This window comes from Aotus nancymaae, unplaced genomic scaffold, assembly GCF_030222135.1.
Source record: "Aotus nancymaae isolate 86718 unplaced genomic scaffold, 86718_ANA_hifiasm-v0.15.2.pri h1tg000002l, whole genome shotgun sequence".
Taxonomy (NCBI): domain Eukaryota; kingdom Metazoa; phylum Chordata; class Mammalia; order Primates; family Aotidae; genus Aotus; species Aotus nancymaae.
In genome coordinates, this window is record NW_026988413.1 from 15,590,419 (window position 1) to 15,612,945 (window position 22,527).

At 38.9% G+C, this 22,527-nt stretch overlaps 1 protein-coding gene across 1 annotated transcript in view; it reads right to left on the reverse strand.

Moving 5' to 3' along the window:
• Window positions 1-22,527, reverse strand: part of MGAM (maltase-glucoamylase) — a 253,259-nt gene that overhangs the window by 71,820 nt on the left and 158,912 nt on the right. The window contains exons 6-18 of the mRNA XM_064372824.1: window positions 18,653-18,773; window positions 17,191-17,300; window positions 16,503-16,654; window positions 15,796-15,967; window positions 13,355-13,454; window positions 11,303-11,415; window positions 10,799-10,924; window positions 7,992-8,123; window positions 7,728-7,844; window positions 4,503-4,616; window positions 3,097-3,181; window positions 1,735-1,852; window positions 1,239-1,410 (exon numbers count right to left, since the gene is read on the reverse strand). Coding sequence (XP_064228894.1) covers window positions 1,239-1,410; window positions 1,735-1,852; window positions 3,097-3,181; window positions 4,503-4,616; window positions 7,728-7,844; window positions 7,992-8,123; window positions 10,799-10,924; window positions 11,303-11,415; window positions 13,355-13,454; window positions 15,796-15,967; window positions 16,503-16,654; window positions 17,191-17,300; window positions 18,653-18,773 — 1,632 coding nt within the window. The remainder of the gene's footprint in view (window positions 1-1,238; window positions 1,411-1,734; window positions 1,853-3,096; window positions 3,182-4,502; window positions 4,617-7,727; window positions 7,845-7,991; window positions 8,124-10,798; window positions 10,925-11,302; window positions 11,416-13,354; window positions 13,455-15,795; window positions 15,968-16,502; window positions 16,655-17,190; window positions 17,301-18,652; window positions 18,774-22,527) is intronic.

Below are 22,527 nucleotides of genomic sequence, written 5' to 3' on the forward strand. Positions count from 1 at the left end.
CTGAACCTTGCTTAAACCTCTGACTTAGAAGGCTAGGAGGGTGGTCAGAATTGAGTCACAGCCTGTGTTCACTCTTGAATGCTGGATGACTTTGAGTAAGTTACTCAACCCTTCTGTGCCTCACTTTTCTCATTTTGTTAGTTAGTACTAAATAACTACACAGGTATTTAGTAAATGAGTGAGATAATTAAAGTCGTACACTTTACGTACAAGAGCTTTTGGATGCATAGTACCTAGTAATCCTGTTGATATTATTTTGACCTCACCACTATCAGCATTACTTTTCTAAAGCCTAACTCTGACCATGTCATTCACCTATTAAAAAATCTCCAGTACTTCCTTGCTGTTCATCCTTCTAGCTCTTTAAAACCTGGTTCAAACCCACATTTTTAGCATCATTTCTCATTCCAGTCCCACACACCAATCCTTATAGATACATCGAATAATCCCCCTTATACTGTTTTTGCTCACCTTTATTTCTCAGTATTAAAATGAACTTCTCCTCTCATTAGTCAGATGAAAAATACTCTATTTCAAATGTTATCTTTTCCATGAAGTGTCTCTTGACTCCCTGCCTTGATTCCTTTTGTCCTTCATAATTTTGTCAGATGAATCCCTTTTTTGGGACCTCCTATAACATTTAACTCACATGTCCCTGTTGGTCTTTTTATCCTAGTTTGTCATAATTATTTATTTACACATATGTCTCCTCTTACTAAACTGTAAACCCTCTGGGCAAAGAGAAGGTGCATCTTTACTATATTTACGCTTTCCTTCCCTCTCACCATGTCTACTCTGCTCAAGACCTTGGACATTCTAGGAGCTCAATTCATAAATATGTTGGATTTAACTTAAAAATGCCAAAGCGCCTAGGGTGCTGGCAATGTTACAGTTCTTGGTACTATCTTGGTACTAGATACACAGATGTGTTCAGTTGGTGAAATTCATCAGCTGTATTCTTAAGGATACATACACTTTCCTGCATAAAGTATGTTATACTTTAATAAAAAGATATATTCCAGCAAATATCAAAGTTGCACCTTCTATCTTCCTACAGTAGTACAGGAAAGAATGTCATGGTATTAAAGCCCTGTTGATATAGATGAAGCACACATTCTCAAGACATTAAATCTCCAGCCATGGTAGGCAGGAGAGGGGAGTTTTGTGGCTCGAAAACTTTCTAAAATGAAGCTTTCTGGGAATTCAGGTTCGTAGGAGAGCTTGAGGTAGCAACTCACCATTGGGATACCAAAAAGGTTGAACTCAAGCATGCCAGGGATGGACCATCGAAGGTCATCCCAGGTGGCTGTGTTGTCTCCTAACCAATGTGCTGCAAACTTGCCAGACCCCGCAAAGGTAGAACGGGTCAGAATGAAGCTTCTCTTATTAGGGAACACAGTCTTGGCAGCTCTAGAAAGGGAGAGAGATTTAAGGAGTCAGTGAGGGATCTTTGCTTATCTCAGCACAGGGATACAGCAACAATACCAAACAAATAACCCATTCTTCTCTTCCAGCTCCCTTTCAGTAGAATTAGAGTCCCTGCTGTGAGCATTCTGCACCACTAAATATGTTTTATTTTGCTTTGTTTTGTATTAAGAAATTTTATTCATTAACCCCGTAATCTACAAGAATTAAAAACACAAACACACGCACGCGCGCGCGCACACACACACACACACACACATATATTCTTTATATTCAATAATTAGCAGGTCCTAGCCATAGTGTTCTTACTCTGCTGTGGCAACTGCCATGGAGTAGCCATACAGATTATGAACATCATACTGCTTGCCCCAGTGCTGCACTGCATCCATACAGAGAGTCTTGCAGAACAGGCACCCATCTAGGATTCCTAAAACAAAAGAGGGATCAATCAGTGAGAGCCTAAGTTGCACACTTCCTGCTCCTTGACTATCACACAAACCGAAATGACAGCCCCCTGGGGAGGCACTTTTGCAGACATCCTGTAAACAGTCACACTGTTCCCTTACTCTTAGAACACTATCCATTTGGAGTAGTTTCTCTGATAGATAAATGAATTCTTCTGACCCCCATACATCCTCCCACCCGAGCTCTCATATGATTAGAGGCAGACACATCAAAGCAAGAATATTCAGTCAGACCTGAGGTTCAATCTGAATTCTTCAAACTGAGCTAAGTTAAGTGGTCCAAGAATAGAGATATTGAATGAAATGTAAATTAACTTCTGATTCCTTCTCTCCCCAGTTAATATATTGTAGAGAATGATTTCCAATCTCCCTTGTATTCATCCATTCGTCTCTGCTCCTCCCACTACACCACTCTGGTTGAGATCCACATTACCATCTGACAACTATGCTTCTCTCTTATTAAAAGATAAGTAGTTTCTATTACCAAAAGAATAAAATATGAACTGTTTAGCCTCTCATCCAAGTCCCTCAGCATTTGATTCTAACCTACCTGCCCCAATTTCCTCTCTTTCCACCAGACTGAAGCCTTCATAAATTATCAAACTAGCAGTTTTTTCCTTTATCAGTCAAGATATAATCTGACCTTGAACCTCTAGCATTCTTCAAACTATGGCCAATGCTATAATTCCAAGGCCACACCCTAAGAGATAGTGTTGTCCAAAGTTCAGTCAAAGCTAGATATCACCATGTTCACTGACTTCGACCTCCAAGGTCATGAGTTCTGTCTTCTCATCCTGTGGCTCAGTTCTTCACTCTGTGGACATGTCAGACATAACCCTAACCTGAAGACGAAGGTTGGTTATCTGGTGTCTCTCTGGTAAACCCTGGTCTGTGGGTGCATATCTGAGAACAACATAAACTTATCACTAGCCTCTGGCCTCTACACCATATCTTCTCTAGCTCTTTACCTAGAAATAGCTTTGACTATAAGTAGAAGTACTAGTCAGCCCCTTTTGAATTTGTGCCTCTTTTAGGAAAGCATAGTGTTTTTATTTTCCTTCCTAGCTTTCCTTATATTCCCCACATTCTTCTTTTTCTGTGCACACATATGAACAAACACCCTTGCCAGATTTTTCAGATCTGTCCTTGTGAATTTAAAATATGAAATACATATTTCTACTTTAATCTGCTGACCACCAAGACTTACTGGGAATGAATGGGGGATAATTTAGGTTGTTTGCAGAACATCCTGAGACCGAGCCATCAACAAAGTTGGAGACTTCATTCATATCCTACAAGACAAAGAGCCAAAACTATTAAGAAAAAGTAACATGGTCTCTTATGAGGTACTAATATTGTCTTTTTTTAATGAATCAGATAAATTATTCCAGATATTTTAAGGGGGTATATATGTATATGGAATAGAGTGGGCGTTCGTGTCTTGTCTACCCACTGAAGGATTCATGAAGAAGGTTTTTAACATCTCTTCAAATAATATGTGTATAATCGCTAAAAATGAACAATTCCCAAACATATCAGGTGAAAAAAAATTCAGTTTATATGTTGCCATATGTTTCAACATATACATTTTCCATATATGCAAATATAACTGCAAATATATATACATATAAATATACATATGGAGAGAGAAGGAGAAAGAGAACACACGTGAAAGGTCTAGAAAGATGCATTCTAATATACTGATAATCAATGGCTTTGGTTGCTATAATTTCAGAGGATTTTTGCTTTTATCTTTTTAGCTGTCTGTATTGTTTGAATTTTTTTACAGTTCTTTTTTTTTTTTTTTTGGAGATGATGGAGTCTCACACTGTTGCCCAGGCTGGAGTGCAGTGGCATGATCTCGGCTCACCACAACCTCTGCCTCCCAAGTTCAAGCAATTTTCCTGCCTCAGCCCTGAGTAGCTGGGACTATAGGCATGCACCACCACGTCCAGCTAATTTTTGTATTTTTAGTAGAGACGGGGTTTCACTATATTGGCCAGGCTGGTCTCAAGCTTGTGATCCGCCTACCTCAGCCTCCTAAAGTACTGGGATTACAAGTGTGAGCCACTGTGCCTAGCCTTATAGTTCTCTTAGAAAAAGAAAAAGGTTCAACTCTGGGGCTCCCTAAATTTTGCTAGCCCTGGGCTAGGTTACATTTGCTTTCATCTGACATCATATGAGACATTTTTCTTTACCACAGGCACAGTTTCTTCATGCACCTGAGTACGTTGGCTCTGATCATTTTGTTTAACATGTCCAAATGGAAGAGTCCTGAACTAGCAATTGAATAATTTGTATATTTTGCAACAATGTAAGGAGTATATGACCTATCTTCACTTCAGCTCATTCATTTGTAAAAGAACAAAAGAAGAAGAAAAGAACTAGATTTGGGGAAAAATTTCTGAGTGTCCTTTCAGCTCTAATATTCTGATTTTTATTCTAAGCTATGTGTTTTAGTAAGATTATTTGAATAGTAAGACAGTGAATATTGAGAATGTTATTGCCATACTTCCTTTCTTGTCCTCCTCCTCTCCATGACTCAAAGATACAGATACAGATGTACACAATCTGAATATTTGTCACCTAATACTCCAAGTGTAAACAACTCACAATCCAGATTCCATCAAACTCTACTTGATTGTGAAAAAGCTCAAATTCCTTTGCCCACCAAACAGCACAGTTGGGATTGGTATAATCAGGAAACACAGTGTGTCCAGGCCAGACCTTCAGGAGAAAAAGAAAAACATGAATAAGATTAAATTAAACAAATATAGAATAAAGTAAAATACTTTGCAAAAAATTCCCAATATGATCACAGCAGCCAAGGTCACCAGGAACACATCCTATTTAGTTAGGAAGGTGTAGTGCTCAGAATACTTAAATGTCAGGGTCACTTGAAGAAAAATGCACTTCAAAAAACATTTAAGTCTAATTTACAGATTCAATGCTATCCCCATCAAGCTACCAATGACCTTCCTCACAGAACTGGAAAAAACCACCTTAAACTTCATATGGAACCAAAAGAGAGCCCGCATAGCCAAGTCAATTCTAAGCAAAAAGAACAAAGCGGGAGGCATCACACTACCGGACATCAAACTCTACTACAAGGCTACAGTAATCAAAACAGCATGGTACTGGTACCAAAACAGAGATATAGACCAATGGAACAGAACAGAGGCGTCGGAGGCGACACAACATATCTACAACCACCTGATCTTTGACAAACCTGAAAAAAACAATCAATGGGGAAAGGATTCCATGTTCAATAAGTGGTGTTGGGAAAACTGGCTAGCCATATGCAGAAAGCAGAAACTGGACCCCTTCCTGACACCTTACACTAAAATTGACTCCAGATGGATTAAAGACTTAAACATAAGACGTAACACCATAAAAACACTAGAAGGAAACCTAGGCAAAACCATTCAGGACATAGGCGTAGGCAAGGACTTTATGACCAAAACACCAAAAGCATCGGCAACAAAAGCCAAAATAGACAAATGGGACCTAATCAAACTCCACAGCCTTTGCACGGCAAAAGAAACAGTCAATAGAGTGAATCGGCAACCAACAGAATGGGAAAAAATTTTTGCAGCCTACCCGTCTGACAAAGGGCCGATATCCAGAATTTACAATGAACTAAAAAAGATTTACAAGAAAAAAACAAACAAGCCCATTCAAAAATGGGCGAAGGATATGAACAGATACTTTACAAAAGAAGACATACATGAGGCCAACAAACATATGAAAAAATGCTCATCATCACTGGTCATCAGAGAAATGCAAATCAAAACTACATTGAGATACCATCTCATGCCAGTTAGAATGGCGATCATTAAAAAATCTGGAGAAAACAGATGCTGGAGAGGATGTGGAGAAATAGGAACACTTTTACACTGTTGGTGGGAGTGTAAATTAGTTCAATCACTGTGGAAAACAGTGTGGCGATTCCTCAAGGACCTAGAAATAGAAATTCCATTTGACCCAGCAATCCCATTACTGGGCATATATCCAAAGGATTATAAATCGTTCTACTATAAGGACACCTGCACACGAATGTTCATTGCAGCACAGTTTACAATAGCAAAGACCTGGAACCAGCCCAAATGCCCATCGATGATAGACTGGACAGGAAAAATGTGGCACATATACACCATGGAATATTATGCAGCCATTAAAAAGGAGGAGTTCACATCCTTCGTAGGGACATGGATGAACCTGGAAACCATCATTCTCAGCAAACTGACACAAGAACACAAAATCAAACACCACATGTTCTCACTCATAGGCGGGTGTTGAACAAGGAGAACACATGGACACAGGGAGGGGAGCACTATACACGGGGGTCTGTTTGGGGGGAGGGGGGATAGTGGGGGGGGTGGGGAGTTGGGGAGGGATAGCATGGGGAGAAATGCCAGATATAGGTGAAGGGGAGGGAGGCAGCAAATCATACTGCCACGTGTGCACCTGTGCAACAACCTTGCATGTTATTCAGATGTACCCCAAAACCTAAAATGCAATTAAAAAAAAAAAAAAAATTTAAGTCCTTAATGAATAAATTCGTGGTTAAAGGTGTTGCAGGATTTCAGAGACTGGAGAGACCACTGAGGTTACAGGAGTTTATTTTAGGTGTGCACCAGCCCAGCTAGTTCCCTGACCAGGAACAAAATGGCTGAGCCCTTAACATAGGCAGGGTTTGACTTTTTATACATGAAGTACACAGTGGCACGAAAACAAGTTTGCAGGTGTAGAGCAAAGGCAATTGATTAAGCAATGATAAGCACCTAACTTAGGCTGACATATTACTGTTGCTATGCAACCCAGATATTTGCTATCTGTAGAGCTCAAGGATTCTAGCACTAGCTGTATCTATTGCCTTCTGCTACAGTGCCCAGAAGGCTGGAGTCCTGCCTGCTTGAGTATTTCTTATGACCTTCACTGTGCTACAGAAACTTACAGTTATCAGCAATAGAGAACAAGAATACAAGAATTTATAAACTTATAAAACTTGCAAAGCAGGATACAATCCCATGGGAAGGGGAAGGACTCAGGGAATTTTGCTTATTTTTTCTTTTATAAGCAAAATTTATTTTTTCTTTTTTAAGCACATGCTTCTCTTTCCTGCATTAATTTTATTTTTATTAATTTTTCCTCTTCAAAGGAATTGTCTAACTTACTCATCTTCAACTATCACTTTCTTTGTTCTTAATTCTGGGAATAGTAAATGAGGGAAGAGAAATGTGTAAATTTCAGAGAGTCCATTATAAGCTGTAGACCCTAACATCATTTACTTTTCCCTCTTTCCTATCCAATTTCCCTCAGACACAATACTTTGAAAGGTCATCATAGGTCTTAGAAGTGAACAAGCAGATAACACCTTCCTGAAAAAAAAAAGGATAAACAAACATTTGAGAAAGAAGTGGGTACACTTGTCAAATACTGCAGGAAAATTGAGTAAGAGGAGTCATGAAACAGTTCCGCTGGACTTACCAGTGAGAAAGTAACAGGTGCTTTTTGCCAGAGCAGTGTCAGGGAAGTTACGGGGAAAGAAAGGAGACCACAGTCGGCTGCAGAGTGTGTGGGAGGTGAGGAAGTGGACACTCAGTGTGTGAGCTGTTGTTTAAAGGAACTTGGCTATGAAGGGAATCAAAAAGCCCGGATGGCTAGTATGCACTTGGGCATGAAAAGGCAGAGGAGAATTTATCCCCAGCATATATAAATATACTGAAAATGTACAACAAAGCAATGACATGCATATACACACACACACACACACACACACATTCACACACCCCTATGCAGCCCCTCTACCAGCTCCCAGCCTCCGCATTAAGTTACCTCCCCAATGAGTGGAGTGACTCCATCTGAACCATTCACCCATATCTTCATATCTGAACCCCTGTCATATGGGCCATAGGGTTTACTTGAGGAAGAGTTGTTAGAGATGGCTGGATCCTAAAAAGAGAAAAAATACGATGGAGAAACTAGCTAGAAGCTGGAGGCACTGAAAGGAGACTGGGAACTGGGGAAGAAAGCAGAGGTGATGGGTGTATGATACAGAGGAGTAAATACCTAATTTCAGGGAAAGAGCGCAGTACGTACCACAATGATGACAAGCTTCTGTCCATTATTGTGTAACTCCTTGACAAACTCAGGGAAACCTTTAAAATCCACTGGATCATAAGTGAAGTCCCTTCTCTCATCCATATAATCAATATCAGCATGCTGAACATCCTGAAGGAATACACAAAGTCCACAATCAGCACCTAGGAATTTCCATGGTAAAATGAATCAAATTTTCATTGTTATTATTCAGGATACACAGCAAGTCTGTGCTGGGCTCTAAACAGAGTCCTGAATCAGTTCCTGGCATCTGAGTGCTTCTTTTCCAATGGTGATTTCAAAAACACATGACTGGTTGGTTCCCTAAGGCTTGGCCGCATCCCTGCCAGCAGGTTAACTGCATCAGTCATCCTGTCCTTGCCTGACACTCTGGCATTAAAAACCAATCTACCAATCTAACAAACAACACCGATTATGACAAATTCCTAAGACAATCAGACATATCCACCTAAGAAATTACCTAAATTTCACCCTATTCACAAGATAAAGAAGGGAAGAGACTGTCTCTCTCCCTCATCTCCCACATTTTACTACCCCATGTTTTATTTTGTTACTTCGCTTCTACCTCACATCTTTGTTGTTAATGCTATCCTAATGTTACCTGCACAAACATAGTGAAGCCCAGGATAAAATGTACCCTTCTCTACAACCTAGATGTCTTCTCCAAGGGAAGACAGCACGGGAGAGAAAAGGATTATTCTAGAGACTACTGAGCTTTTCCCTTTGCATCTCGTGTTAAACCTCATTCCCAATAGTACCCAATATAATAGGTACAATCAAATTTAGCCATTCAACGTACAAAAATATTTTATTACATATCCATACTATATCCTTTTATTCACAAATGAAGCAGGTTTTGACATGTATACTGAACTCTGTTAATAGTGTTAAATCCCCTGTCATAACACTCCCTTTCACATCTAGGCACCATTAATAGTTCACTTCTTTCATTTTCTGGATCACTTAAAAAGGAAATGTCTAGCTAAATGTAAATAAAAATGACATAAAAAAAAGAGATGGCCACTATGTTGTTAGAGATTTGGGCTTGAAAACTAGTTCCTCTGGTTTTCTAAAATTAAATGGGATTTCTAATCTTTTTTTTTTCTTTCTGGACAGAGTCTCGTTCTGTCACCCAGGTTGGAGTGCAGTGGTGCGATCTCAGTTCATTGTAACCTCCATCTGCCTGGTTCAAGCAATTCTCCTGCCTCAGCCTCCCATGTAGCTGGGACTGCAGACATGCACCACCATGCCCAGCTAATTTTTTGTATTTTTTGTAAAGACAGGGTTTTCCCATTCTGGCCAGGCTGGTCTTGAACTTCTAAGTTTGTGATCTGCCCACCTAGGCCTCCCAAAGTGCACAGATTACAAGCTTGAACCACCACACCCGGCTGGGATTTCTAATCTTAAATGGAGTTCTAAGAGTAAAACGGAGTCACTGAGATAACTAAACAAGGCATTTAGCACACTGCCTGCCACAAGGGTTCACCACATTGTGGCGCTCATTATTATGGTGGCTGTGTTCATTATCCTTTGGCTCAATCCTGCTTTTACCACTTTTTCTGTTATCCCTCCTCCAACCAACCCCTACATGTGCAAAGTCATGTCGTGCTGGAGAATGAGTAGTGGGACCTACAGTCAACCTGAGAGTGGATTCATGCACCCAAACGTCTTTATCTACCCTGACTTTCTGCAGCCAATCTGAGAGTGAATTCATCCACCCAAACGCCTTCATGTACTCTGACTTTCTGTTTCCCCCATCTCCTCAGTGTTCCTAGGCCTTTTGAATCTCAATTCCATTAAGTACTTTCTTTTACACTTCATATTTATGGACTATCTTTCCACCAAATTACAAAATGTCTACTGAAGCTCTGCTTCACTTACAAAATGACAATTTTACAGAGAAAGGCAAATTCTGTTTATTGCCAATTCAGCAGTAATGAAAATACCAATGTCAGAACACATGGACTTAAAACTTGTTGTATTATTTTTCACATCCATGTAGTCATGCAGTATTAGTTCTGTCATCAACTATCTATATGGTCTTGGTCATGTTATTTCCCCGACAGCCTCAGTTTACGATCTGTGCAAAAAATGATGCTAACCTGGATGGCTCATGGTTGTTCCAGTAATATGATTATTCCAAACTAAATTCATAGGGTCTAGAACTATTCCACTTCTTCAATTTCTCTTCAAAACATCTGTTAATACATAGGTAGGGAGACAGGAGATTTGCTTCGTTCATTACCTGACACTAAACCTAAGACCTAAGAATTTAGACACAAAATCTTATGCCAGAATCTTAAAGGAATTCCTAAAAATATGATACAACTTCTTTGGTCAGTCTCTGCCATGACATTTTTGAGTCAAAACAAACCAAGAACATGTGTAAGGCAAGAAAATCCCTACTGAGGAGCATTAAAATGATGCAATCCAAGCTAAAGAGACAAATGCCTTGAAAACACAAATAAAAACACCTGTAAAATGTAGTCAATACAGTAAGCACAAAAATGTTTACTAATGAAATACACGGTAAGAAAAATAGAGATAAAAACAGATTGCCTTCCAACATATAATTATGGTCTCCCAGTCTATTGCATACTGTAAAGAACTGGTTCCTTGAAAAAAATGATTGGTCCAACAAAACAAATGTCTAGTATTCTGAGAATCTAAAAATCCTTTCATTACCAAATAGATAATTAAACTCAGGGAGAGAAAATACACACAGTTGTTCTTTTTCTACAAGGGAATTTCTTTACTTTTGGAGAACTGTTGGAAGCCTTTCTTACATAAGGGAGTTGGGCTGCGCGATTTCTCTCCATGACTTCTCTCATGTTGTCTAAGGTTCCATATTCGTAACGACTGAGGTGAAATCCAAGGGCCCAGTAGGAGGGAAGGGCTGGCCGCCCAATGAGCTGAAAGAAATATGTGACATGAAAATTAGCAAATTCTGTCTTTAATAAAAATTTTTCGAAGCATTGGTTTCAACGCACCAAACATACTCCATTTCCCAGTGCACTGATTCATTAATGTTAGAATGTTAGTCTGTTTTTCCAGCCCCCTCATAAATCTGTGAGGGTAGGGCCATTTGGGGCATCTTTATATTCTCTCACCTTTTTATAACATAAAAATGCTATACAGCAAGTTTCCATTGCATATATCAATCTGTTCTTTAATATCTCAAATTTGTAACAGCAGATTTTTGTGGGTCACACTTGCACATGAAATTTACTTTTTTAAAATATTTGCTGTTTAGAATTTCCTCAGTCATCATCATGACATTTTAAGTTTACCTCTAGATATTCTTGAACAACTTGCTCTGGAGTGTTTCCCAGGAACACATAGAAGTCGAGAATGCCCCCAGTGGTGCGGTAAGTGATGGCTGGTGCGGGCTGAAGGCCAACCTCTTGAAAGATTAAAAATGAAGAAAATAAAAATCAGAATTGATTCTTGAATAGTAACTACCAAGTTTTAAAATAACACAGGATCACTAACCATGTGAACATTAACAAAGTGATGGTAGTGCCTCACATTTTGAATACTGAGGGACAAATCCTGACCATCCAAGTTTACCCTCACAGCGCCTAGCAGTCAAGGCATTTTTTCTGTGACAGATTTTAATAAGGTGACTGGAGTGTCTTAGTGCCTTGTGCCAGGCCCCAGGATCTGAGGAAAAAGCAGCCAGGTTTATGAAAGGGTCCAGAATAAGCCACTGTGACATAAAAAATTATTTCAGGCTGAAGGCATTTAAGTTACTGAAATCCCCGATGTGCCTAAAAGCAGAGCCTCCCAAAGAACTCAATAAAACGCAATTGTCATAAATCCACTCCAAGAAGTATCTCTAATCTCTGAGACAACAAGCACCATTCCCAGACAGACAGTGTTATAAGACTATCATGTTCTCCCACCTATTCTCCTAAGGGCCCATTTACCTTTCCAAAAAGTCACTTGTTCTCTCATAAGTGTCTTTCTCTCCTTCCCTTTCACCTATTAATTAAGATGGTGTAGAAGCCCTAAGTTCTAATCTCCACTTTGAGTTACTCATCACTGAGAACTCCTGTGTGTATGTGCACTGCATGTGTAAATACATCTGCCTTTTCTATTGCTAATCTATCTTCTTGCCAGTTTAATTTGCAGGCTCCCAAGAATTAACCCTAAGAGGTTAGAGGAAAAGTTTTTCCTCTCTGACGTTCCCAACCACAGAACACGTCCCACCACATACCCCATCATTATTGTGAGAATATAATTCAACTAGACATGGAGGTAACTATCTTCAGTGAATCTCACATCAAACAAGAGCCAAACTAAAAAAAAGTCAGAGATTATATCATAAATTCAAAACTCCACTATGTGGCAATCACCATTCTCAAAAGTTGTGTTATTACCTTGATTTGTATCTAGGAATAAAATGCCTCAAGAAATATTGCAATGCACTCTTTGGTCATAGGAACAACTCATACAGAGTTATCTAGGATCTTGTGGTCTTTCCCATTAAGCCTGACTCATCTTATTTTCTGGTTCCTTTCACCTACCTAAAACCACACAGTCCTTGTATTACATTATCTCAGTCTATTCTTTGGTTATTTGGTATTTTAAGTACCTTAGGCCCAACTAAGATTCTATTTCAATCATCTTAGATTCATCTCTTAGATGTCCTAGAATCATCTTAGATCATTTGGAGTGCTTCTCAAATCTCTAGGGTGGAGAATCAGATTTTTATTTTTTTTTAATTTCCATTTCACTGCAGCCTGATATTTTCATAAAATAACACCAAAATGAATTACTAGAAAAAGGTCCATGTGTGCATGTGGAGGCTACAGCACTGCTTACTTGCCATTCAGACTATAGACCTGAAATAGTCTGTGATCCATTCATGGACCACACTTTGAGGCATACTGATTGAATGGATGACTGTCAACTGAGAAGAGGTATGGATCAATACCCTGTTCCCATCATCAATCCTGGGAGATTCTGATACATCTTCTCTTTCCCTGTGGCAATTCATTGACTAAAAGGCTAAAGCTGGAGAAGAACACATTGGTGGAAACTATCTCAAAGTAGATTATAGAGAAGGATTAGCTCCCTTAACTTTATAATAGAAAATATTCCAACATAAGCCACCAGATTCAGGAAAATCATAAGTTAGGAGAAAATCCCCTACTCATGGCTACCATGGATCAACAGGTAATGAAGCAGGATGGCACAATTAGAGAACATCTAAGGCCCTCCCTACACTATGGCTCAGTCACTCTTAAAGGGATCCATTCCTTTTATCATAGTGCCATAAGAAAGGGACTGAAAATCACTCTTTTGCTTGTTTTTTATTTTCATGAATATTCCTTTACCCATGGCATTGCTGTTCATCAGAAACACCCCAAAGGACAATCCAGTAGCATCTTCAAGGCACAGGAAGAATGTCTGCGCACCATACAAATTAGTTCCATTCTGCAGAAAGATAATTAAAAACCAAAATTTACAATCAAGAAGTCTTAGCACCACACTGCAAGGTTGGTTTAGGAAATCAGTCTTAATCATGCAAGTAATTGACAGGACATTCATGTACATAAAGGCACAATACATTTTTAAAAGGTGGGATCTATATCTAGTTGATGTTAACCAAGTGAACTCGTGTTTTCTTACAGAATGAACCCATTATGATCATTCATCTAGAAGGAATGTGAAGACTGTGATGTTTTTTAGAAGGTAGGAGGATAGGAATTTTAAAATTGTAATTTAAAAGAGCTCCCCTCCCAAAGAGGCCTGTCTTAACCTGACTTAACCTCATCAGCAAAAGCTCCATCAATATGCCTTAATATCAATTAGACAACTAAATGGAGCTCTAATCTAGACTTGTCTTTGAGACTCCAGAACAGGAGTTCTCAACCTAGACTGCACCCCAAACCAATTAAAACAGCATCCTTGGAGATGGAAGCAGACATCACTATCATTTTTTAATTTCTACAGATAACTCCAACATGTAGTCACATTTGAAAACTATTGCTCTGGAAAAGTATTTCTCAAAATTTGGTGTATCCACAAATTACATAGGCATTTTAGTTAAATGTGTATTTTTTTTTTTCAAACAGGGTCTCACTTTGTCGCCCAGACTGGAGTGCAGTGATGCCATCTCGGCTCATCACAACCTCCACCTATCAGGCTTAAGTGATTCTCCTACCTCAGCCTCCTGATTAGCTGGGATTACCAGCACGTGCCACTACAGCCCAGCTAATTTTTGTATTTTTAGTAGAGATGAGGTTTCCCCATGTTGGCCAAGCTGGTCTTGAACTCCTGACCTCAAATGATCCACCCACCCACCTTGGCCTCCCAAAGTGCTGAGATTACATGTGTGAGCCACTGTGTCCAGCTCTAAATGCAGATTTTAATTCAATAGATAAAAGAAGGGACTGAAAGTCCACCTCTCACATGATGGTTGCCCTGCTACATACACTCTTTGAGTAGCAAGGATCTGAGGCTCCCTAATGAAACAATCATCACCAAGTGTTCCTAGGTAAGCTGCTCTGACTCAACAGCTTTTCTGCTTGTCTGATAGGCTTGTACAGAGAGCCTGGGCTTTAAATTAGACAGAGTAGGGATTCGATTCTTCCTCTGTTCTTACAAACTATTTTCCCATGAGCTATTAATTTGACTTCTCTGGGCCTCAGTTTTCTCTAACAAGAAATTATTATATTTTCTGGACTCTATAGCTAAATAGAAATATAGATATATACATATATGTATGCATATATATAAATAGTTGACTAATGAATTATTGCTGTAATTTCCTTTCATCCAGCCATTAATTCTGCTTAGTCAAGAAAGCCGAGCTGGGTACAGTGGCTCACACTTGTAATCCCAGCATTTATGGGAGACCGAGGCAGGAGGATCACTTGAGCCCAGGAGTTCGAGATCAGCCTAAACAATGTGGTGAAACCCAGTCTCTACAAAAAAAAAAAAAAATACAAAAAATTAGCCGAGCATGGTGGTACACACCTTTAGCCTCAGCTATTCCAGACACTGAGGTGGGAGGATCACCTGAGCCCAGGGAGGTTGAGGCTAAAATGAGTGGTGATTGCACCACTGCACTTCAGCCTTAGTGACAGTGAGACCCCATTTCAAAAAAAAAAAAGAAGAAGAAAGAAGAAGAAGGAGAAGAAGAAGAAATGAAAAAGAAAGGCCCTGAACATAGATTATTGCTAAATCTAAAAAACAATGTTGCTTCAAGGTTTAGCAGTCAAAATAAACAACAGCGGAAATACAATAAAACAATAGTGACAACAAAACTCTGTCTATTCTTTCACTGCCACAATCATTCTTTACAAAAAGAATGACTGTTTTGGCTGAGACTTTATCCTATTTTGATAATAAACCTGCGGAGTCAGTGATTAAAGGTGAACCTAAAAGTACGGAGATCACAATCAACTGTTGTTCAGAGTACATATATTAATAATATCTTCTCCATATCTAGTTAGGAAAATATGAATTAGTTGGCATTTACTGAGCACTTTCTCTGTGGCAGACATTCTTCTAGATACTTTACATGTATCAGTTTATTTAATCCTCACCAGAGCCCTAGCGAGATATTACTTCCATTTTATAATAAGAAACTGAAGACAGACAGGTAAGTAACACCCAGAACCACATAACTGGTAAGTAGCAAGACTAGAATTCAAAGCCAGGTAGTCTCACTCTAAACTCTTACTCTTAAACACCACACTGTAATACTAGAGGTGACTTTCAAGAATGAGACTATGATATTCAGTGGAAAGGGACCCATCTGAAAGCTTACACCATTGGGAGTTGTGTCCCTGTTAAATATGGGCCAGGTCTTCCAATTCATATCATGCCGGTACTGCTGGTGCACATGCTCTCCCAGGCCATACACGTTAGCACTAGGCAGTCGGGAGGAGAGCTGTAAGAACTGGTCGGCAAACAGGAGGGGCCCAATGCTCGAGTCAAACCTAGACAAGGTGGAGAGCACAAGGATGGGTGAGCAAGCAGGGTGGAGAGAGCATAACTGCTTAGAAAAGCGTCTTTTATATCTCAATGCCTCAATAGCCCCCATTCATTCAGTCCCATTTGCCTTCCTGTGACATTTTTCTATGGACAACAAGAGATCAGTACTCCTTGAAGAAAGGGACAATGTGCAAATTTCTTATATTCATCTCCCAGACCAAACACTCCACCACATGACCAGAACACTATACTTATAATGGGAGATGTTCAGTAAATATTTACTGGTGGACAGGTGGTTATATATTACAGATGGAGGGGAAGAAAGGAAAAACTATAAAGAAGCAATGATTATGCAAACAGAAAAAGGATGAAGAAAGCCAGAAAAATATTTATATACTTTAGGAGGTAAAGGGTGTGGTCACTAATAGTGGACTCACAACCTTCAGGAATATTGTTGAAACACTCCCTTCCTCAGGCTTACAGACCTCCCTTATCTGTAACCTTCCTACTCTGATCCTTAGATAGGTTTCCAAAACTTACAAAACACGACTGTTGCTTCTTCTCGTCACTTTGATGCCAAATGGCTCTCTGGAGATTTCAACTTGGTAGGTCAAAGAAGCAGCAGCATTTCCACTGAAGGACTGCACGTGTTCATGGGGCACTTCATACCTGCTTTTAGTTTGGTCGGTCAACTGTACAGAGATAGAAGGAAAGCCAAAATAAAAATTTGTCGGAGCTTTCCAATATCCGTAATTATGGTACTGGAATCAGGCATTGATCAAACTGACTTCATGTCTAAGGCAGAGGTACTTATTAAGCTACCAAATTTAAATGGTTCACCTTTGGGCATAAGTCAGTCTTTAGGTAGAAATATACACAGCACATCTGCAGAGATGGATTGACAGCTGTGATACTTACCTATTTTATCTTCCTACCACATTCCACATGTTATCTAGAGTAAATAAACGAAAGCCAAATTCACTAGTAAGCTGTAATATATATTGGGGAAGTTATCACACAAAAGGAAGGCTATTCTGTGTATGTCTTTAACATACAGGTGCTAATTAATAATGACAGTAGAGAAAAATACCTTCAGTAGCAATATTTTCTGTTTTGTAGTAAATGCAGTCATCGGGTAGGGAACAAAAGCCTCTCAGCACATGTACCCCAGAACTTAAAGTATAATAAAAAAAAAAAAAACTTCAAAGAAATGTAAACAAATTACAACCTTAAAGTGGAAACGGTTCGATGTCTGATATTCTGCCGTGAGAAGAACATTGTCAACACTGCTTCCAAACAGGGGTGAAGAAGGCAGATTTTTCAACCGGGCTGTGAATCCTAATACAGGAGAAAAAAAAAAAGGTTTTCATAGTTGACTCTGCAAATTCTCAAATAATAGCTACATAAAAATTAGGATACATGTCAAAGTGATTGATAAAAAAAAAACTTTATTTCTCAAAAGAAAGGAAGAGACAGATATATATCCCATGATATGCACATACTATCTATGGCAGATTCTGGAGCTAGATATCATCATTACATTACATAAAAATCTATGTCTCTCTTCTACAAAATCTGATTGAAAACCTCCCCCAATAAGCCTAACACTCATTCCACCAGCCCATCAGTCATTTAGTGTTAATAATCAAACATCCTTTACATTCTCAGACCTGACATACATACACATAATTCCTTCCCAGTTATTTTCATATTGCATTACAGGTGATTATATCCATTGATGCCTTCTCCCTAATTAAATGGTAAGCCAGGTGAGAGTTGAGACCTTATTAGAACAGTCCATCAGGCCAAGAGCAACTGAAAGGGGAACATGACTCTTCCTTTATATTGAGAGCCTCCCTAAAGTGTCACCTTCTACAATCCTCCTGAATGGTCATCATTATGCTCTGCATTTTTTTTTTTTTTAAGACAGAGTCTCACTCTGTCACTCAGGCTGGAGTGCAGTGGGGCAATCTCGGCTCACTGCGACCTCTGCCTCCCGGGTTCAAGCTATTCTCTTTCATCAGCCTCCTGAGTAGTTGCAACTACAGGCGCGTGTCACCACACCTGGCTAATTTTTGTATTTTTAGTAGAGACCAGGTTTCACCATGCTGACCAGGCTGGTCACAAACTCCTGACCTCAGGTGATCCACCCACCTTGCTCTCCCCAGCCTCCCAAAGTGCTGGGATTATAGGCGTGAGCCACTGTGCCCAGCCTATGCTCTGCATTTTAGGGTAGGAGAAAGAAGAGGGGCTATTTATTCCATGAACACTTATATTGAATAGTAACTTTCATAACATGTTTATAAAATTGAAATATTTCCATTTCATAAAAATAACATAAATTTAGAGTTGGAAGTAGTCTGAGAGATTACTGATTTCAAATCCCCCACTTTAAAAGGGATAAATTTGAAAACCAAAGCAATTAATGATTATTGCACAGTCATGAAGATTCATAAAGGGGAAGCTAGAAAGAGAACATGGTCTCTCAACTCCCAAGACAGAAAGTAATTTTTCCTTGGTGGCCACATAGATTCTAGTCCTTGATTAAGAGCAGTGCCCACCTTCTGTCATAAGTGGTTATGTGGCCCCACAGAGCAGAACTCCACAGGCTGCCCCAGCTCTCCTCTGGGGGATACAGAGCCAGTCTCCAGAGGCTCTGACCTCCTGCATCATGGCAGACTCTGGCTTACCTGCATTTGTGTTTACAAGGTCACCCTCCATGTGGTAGCCATGATTCTTGGAATAGTAGCACCAGGGAACACTTCCTGCTCCCTGGAGACTCCAGCAGCAGCCACGTTGGTCACATGTGGCCTGAAACAAGAGGTTAAAGAAAGTCCATTTAGTTGTAGGACACTATCATTTATAAAGCACGAAACATCTAATTTGAGACTGTGGTATCAATAACCTCATTTTACAAGTATTTAGAGAAATTGTGCCATATACCAACCAATGGCAGAGCTTCTCCCCACGAGCAATTTTCTGGCTGGTGTCCTTCCTATGTAACAGTATGGGAAGTAAAATGCATTCTGTATCTTTTAGCACAAAAAACCTCATAAATATATTTAAACAGTCTAAACAATAATATAGTTATATCATCAGTAATCCACAATTACAAATGGAACTTCATTTATATTGGCTTTGACCATCATTCTCAGCAAACTGACACAGGAACAGAAAATCAAACACCACATGGTATCACTCATAGGTGGGAGTTGAACAATTAGAACATGTGGACACAGGGAGGGGAGCATCACACATTGCAGTCAGTTGGAGGGGTAGCGGGGGAGTTGGGAGGGTGAGGAGGGATAACGTAGGGAGAAAAACCGATATAGGTGATGGGGGGAGGAAGGCAGCAAACCACCTTGCCAGATATGTACCTATGCAACAATCCTACATGATCTGCACATGTACCCCAGACCCTAAAGTACAATAAAAATAAATAAAATAAAAATAATACTTTGCAATCAACTTTATTCTGAAACTTTTAAATCAAACTAATGTTTTGACTCTTAAATACATGCATTACGTGTATGTGGATTATGCACATGTGAGATATATGACATGTATACAGTCTCTCAACTCCTCCAGAGGCAGAAAGTAGTCTTCCTTGACACCCAAATAGATTCTAACTCTTACCTAAGAAAGATGTGTGCTTTCTAACATAATTAATGATTGAATCAAGTGGAGACCAAAAGGAAGGTAACTTCTTTCTCACACCAACTAATTTGGGAGAAGCAACCAGGTTAAATATAGAAAAGGACAAAGAACTCTCTCCTCTTGAGTGTGGGCTGAATCAAGTGACTTGCAAGTAACAGAAACCAGAGAAAATAACAGGATGCTGCTTTCAAGATTAGTTCACAGAAAGATTGAGGCTTCTGTCTTGCTTGCTCTCTTTCACTTTCTCTATTAGAGTCCTTGCTCTGGGAGAGGTGAGTTTTCATACCATAGAGGGGCTCATATGGCAAGGAACAGAGGGAGGTCTCCAGCTAGTAGCCAGCAAGGAACTGGGGTCCTCAGTCCAACAACACCTGAAGAGCTGAATCCTGACAACAATTGCATGAGTGAGCTTGAAAACAATCATCCCACAGTCCTGGCAGTCACCTTGATTACATCCTTCCAAGAGACATTGAATCAGAGGCACCTAGCTAAGCCAAGGTCAAGAAGCTGTTAAAAAATACTTGTCATGTTAAGCATTAAATTTTTGAATAATTTTTTACACAGCAATAGATATCTAATACTTCCTGCCAGATCATTTTACAGATTAATTACCTGAGGCCCAGAGTGGTAAAGCTTCACTGAGGTAAAGTGACCTGCCAAAGGTTACTCAGCTATTGAGAAGGCAAAACCAAAACTTAGTTCTCTCACTATCCTTTTTTTTCTGTACTCTGATTTGAGTATCTCTAAGCACATTTTCAGGAGTATACAGCCTTGCAAATGTTAAGGGAAAAAAATTTTACTTAGTTATATGAACAATGAAATTTAATCAAATGCTGTTTTTTACACTAATAGCCAATATGAGGAATAAAAAATGATGTCCATATGTGGTTTATACTGCTGTAGATCAGGTTTCACTGTGAACTCAACTTCAATCTACAGTTTTGTCTTTGTTTTTGCAAAACTCACTCAGATGAAACCTCAGCATAAAAAGAAAAAAGTGTTGAAAAGGGTGTTAAGCATAATGGTTTTTGTACACAGGCAAGAGTTTAATAATTTTTCCATTAAACTGGAAAGGACAAAGATCAGAGTGGCCAAAAGAGCAAGGAATGTACACAGTCTTTGTTGGCCAAGTCAAAAATGCCAGCTTCTACAGTAGAGCCGAGCCGTTGGAAGAAGTGAGAGAAGACATGGAGCATGACCCACATAATAAGAGAACACAAAGTATGTAAAACCTAGGAAAACAGATTTAGAAAGATACTATGGAAAATGATGGTATGAATAGAATTAGGGCACACAAAAATAATTAGACCCAGGACGTAAAATGCCCCTTTAAGTTGGCTATGACAAATAAAAATTTAAGATAAACTGCCAAAATAATAGAGAACATGTAACTGCCAAAATAATAGAGAACATGTAACTACCAAAACAGTACTGAAGGAAAATTGTTGTGAGTTGGGGAGAGTGTGGAAATCCTCTATCCAAAAAATTAAGAAAAAAGACATGTTTATGGAAGAGTGGGGATGGGGACTAGCACATAAACAGAATAAATAGAAGGCACAAAATGAGACTATAGAAAGAATGTGTCACGTCAACTATCACATGGTTTAAATATTTAAAAGACATAGATAGTCAGATTACATTTAAAGAAATAAATCCAACTAAATGTTTCTTACAGTTTACACATCCTCAACTTAAGCTCACAAAAGCACTAAAAGTAAAGGGGGAAAGTAAATATGTAAAAAGAATGTCACCAGGTGTGATGGCTTATGCCTGTAATCGTATCACTTTGGGAGGCAGGTGGATCACTAAAGGTCAGGAGTTTGAGACCAGCCTGGCCAACATAGTGAAACCCCGTCTCTACTAAAAATACGATAATTAACTGGGCATGATGGCTTGTGGCTATAGCCCCAGCTACTCAGAAGGCTGAGGCAGGAGAATCCCTTGAACCCGGGAGGCAAAGGTTGTAGTGAACCACTGCACCCCAGGCTGGGTGACAGAGTAAGAGAGTAAGACTCCATCTCAAAAAAAAAAAGCCATATTAATATCAGGCAAATAGATTTGAAGTAAAAATTCATTATTAGAAAGACATAGAGTCTGTACATAATAATTAAAGTTTCAAGATATTACAGCTCAAACATGATATATACCTAATAATAAAGACTCAAAATATACACCAAAATAAGTTTAAAGAATCACAAGGTAAAATTAAAGGAGATAGTACATTAACAGAATATTTTAAGAGCACCCACAGTAATTGATGGATAATTTACATAAAAATGGAAAGATATGTTACTTTTTATATAATGGTTATACAGGTTCTTTCACCAACATGAAGAAGAGTGAATAGAATTCTGAGATAGAGAGAAGCCAGATCTGGAGACACTGCTTAAGAGTCAATCAACCTCTGCTCTACCCTAATCCTTTCCTCCTCCAATTCCCAATGTTTCTTAACACTTAAAAGAGAGAGAAGAGGAGAAATAAAGAAAGTACTTTATGTCAAAAGCAAACTTGAAATAAAAAGGATAACTAGAGCCCAGTCTTATTCACGAACATAAATGCAAATGCCTATAAGAAAAAGCACAGAAAGCATTAACAACAGAAATCAGTAATATATTAAATGAATAATGAACAAGTGGTGTTTTCTCCAGAAATAAGGAGATCCTTGAATAGAAAATCTACTTGTATAATTCATAATAAAAACTTATTAAAGAAAGTATACCATATAATCATTTGAATTAATCAGCTATTATAATAAAATTCTTAGCCAACTTGGAATGAAAAGTAAATTCCTTAGTTTGATAATGGATATCCACCAAAACTGTACAACAAGTATCTTACTAAATGGTAACATATTAAAAGGATTCCCTTTAAAATCAGAAGGAAAAAAAAAAGCCCTAAGTAACCAATG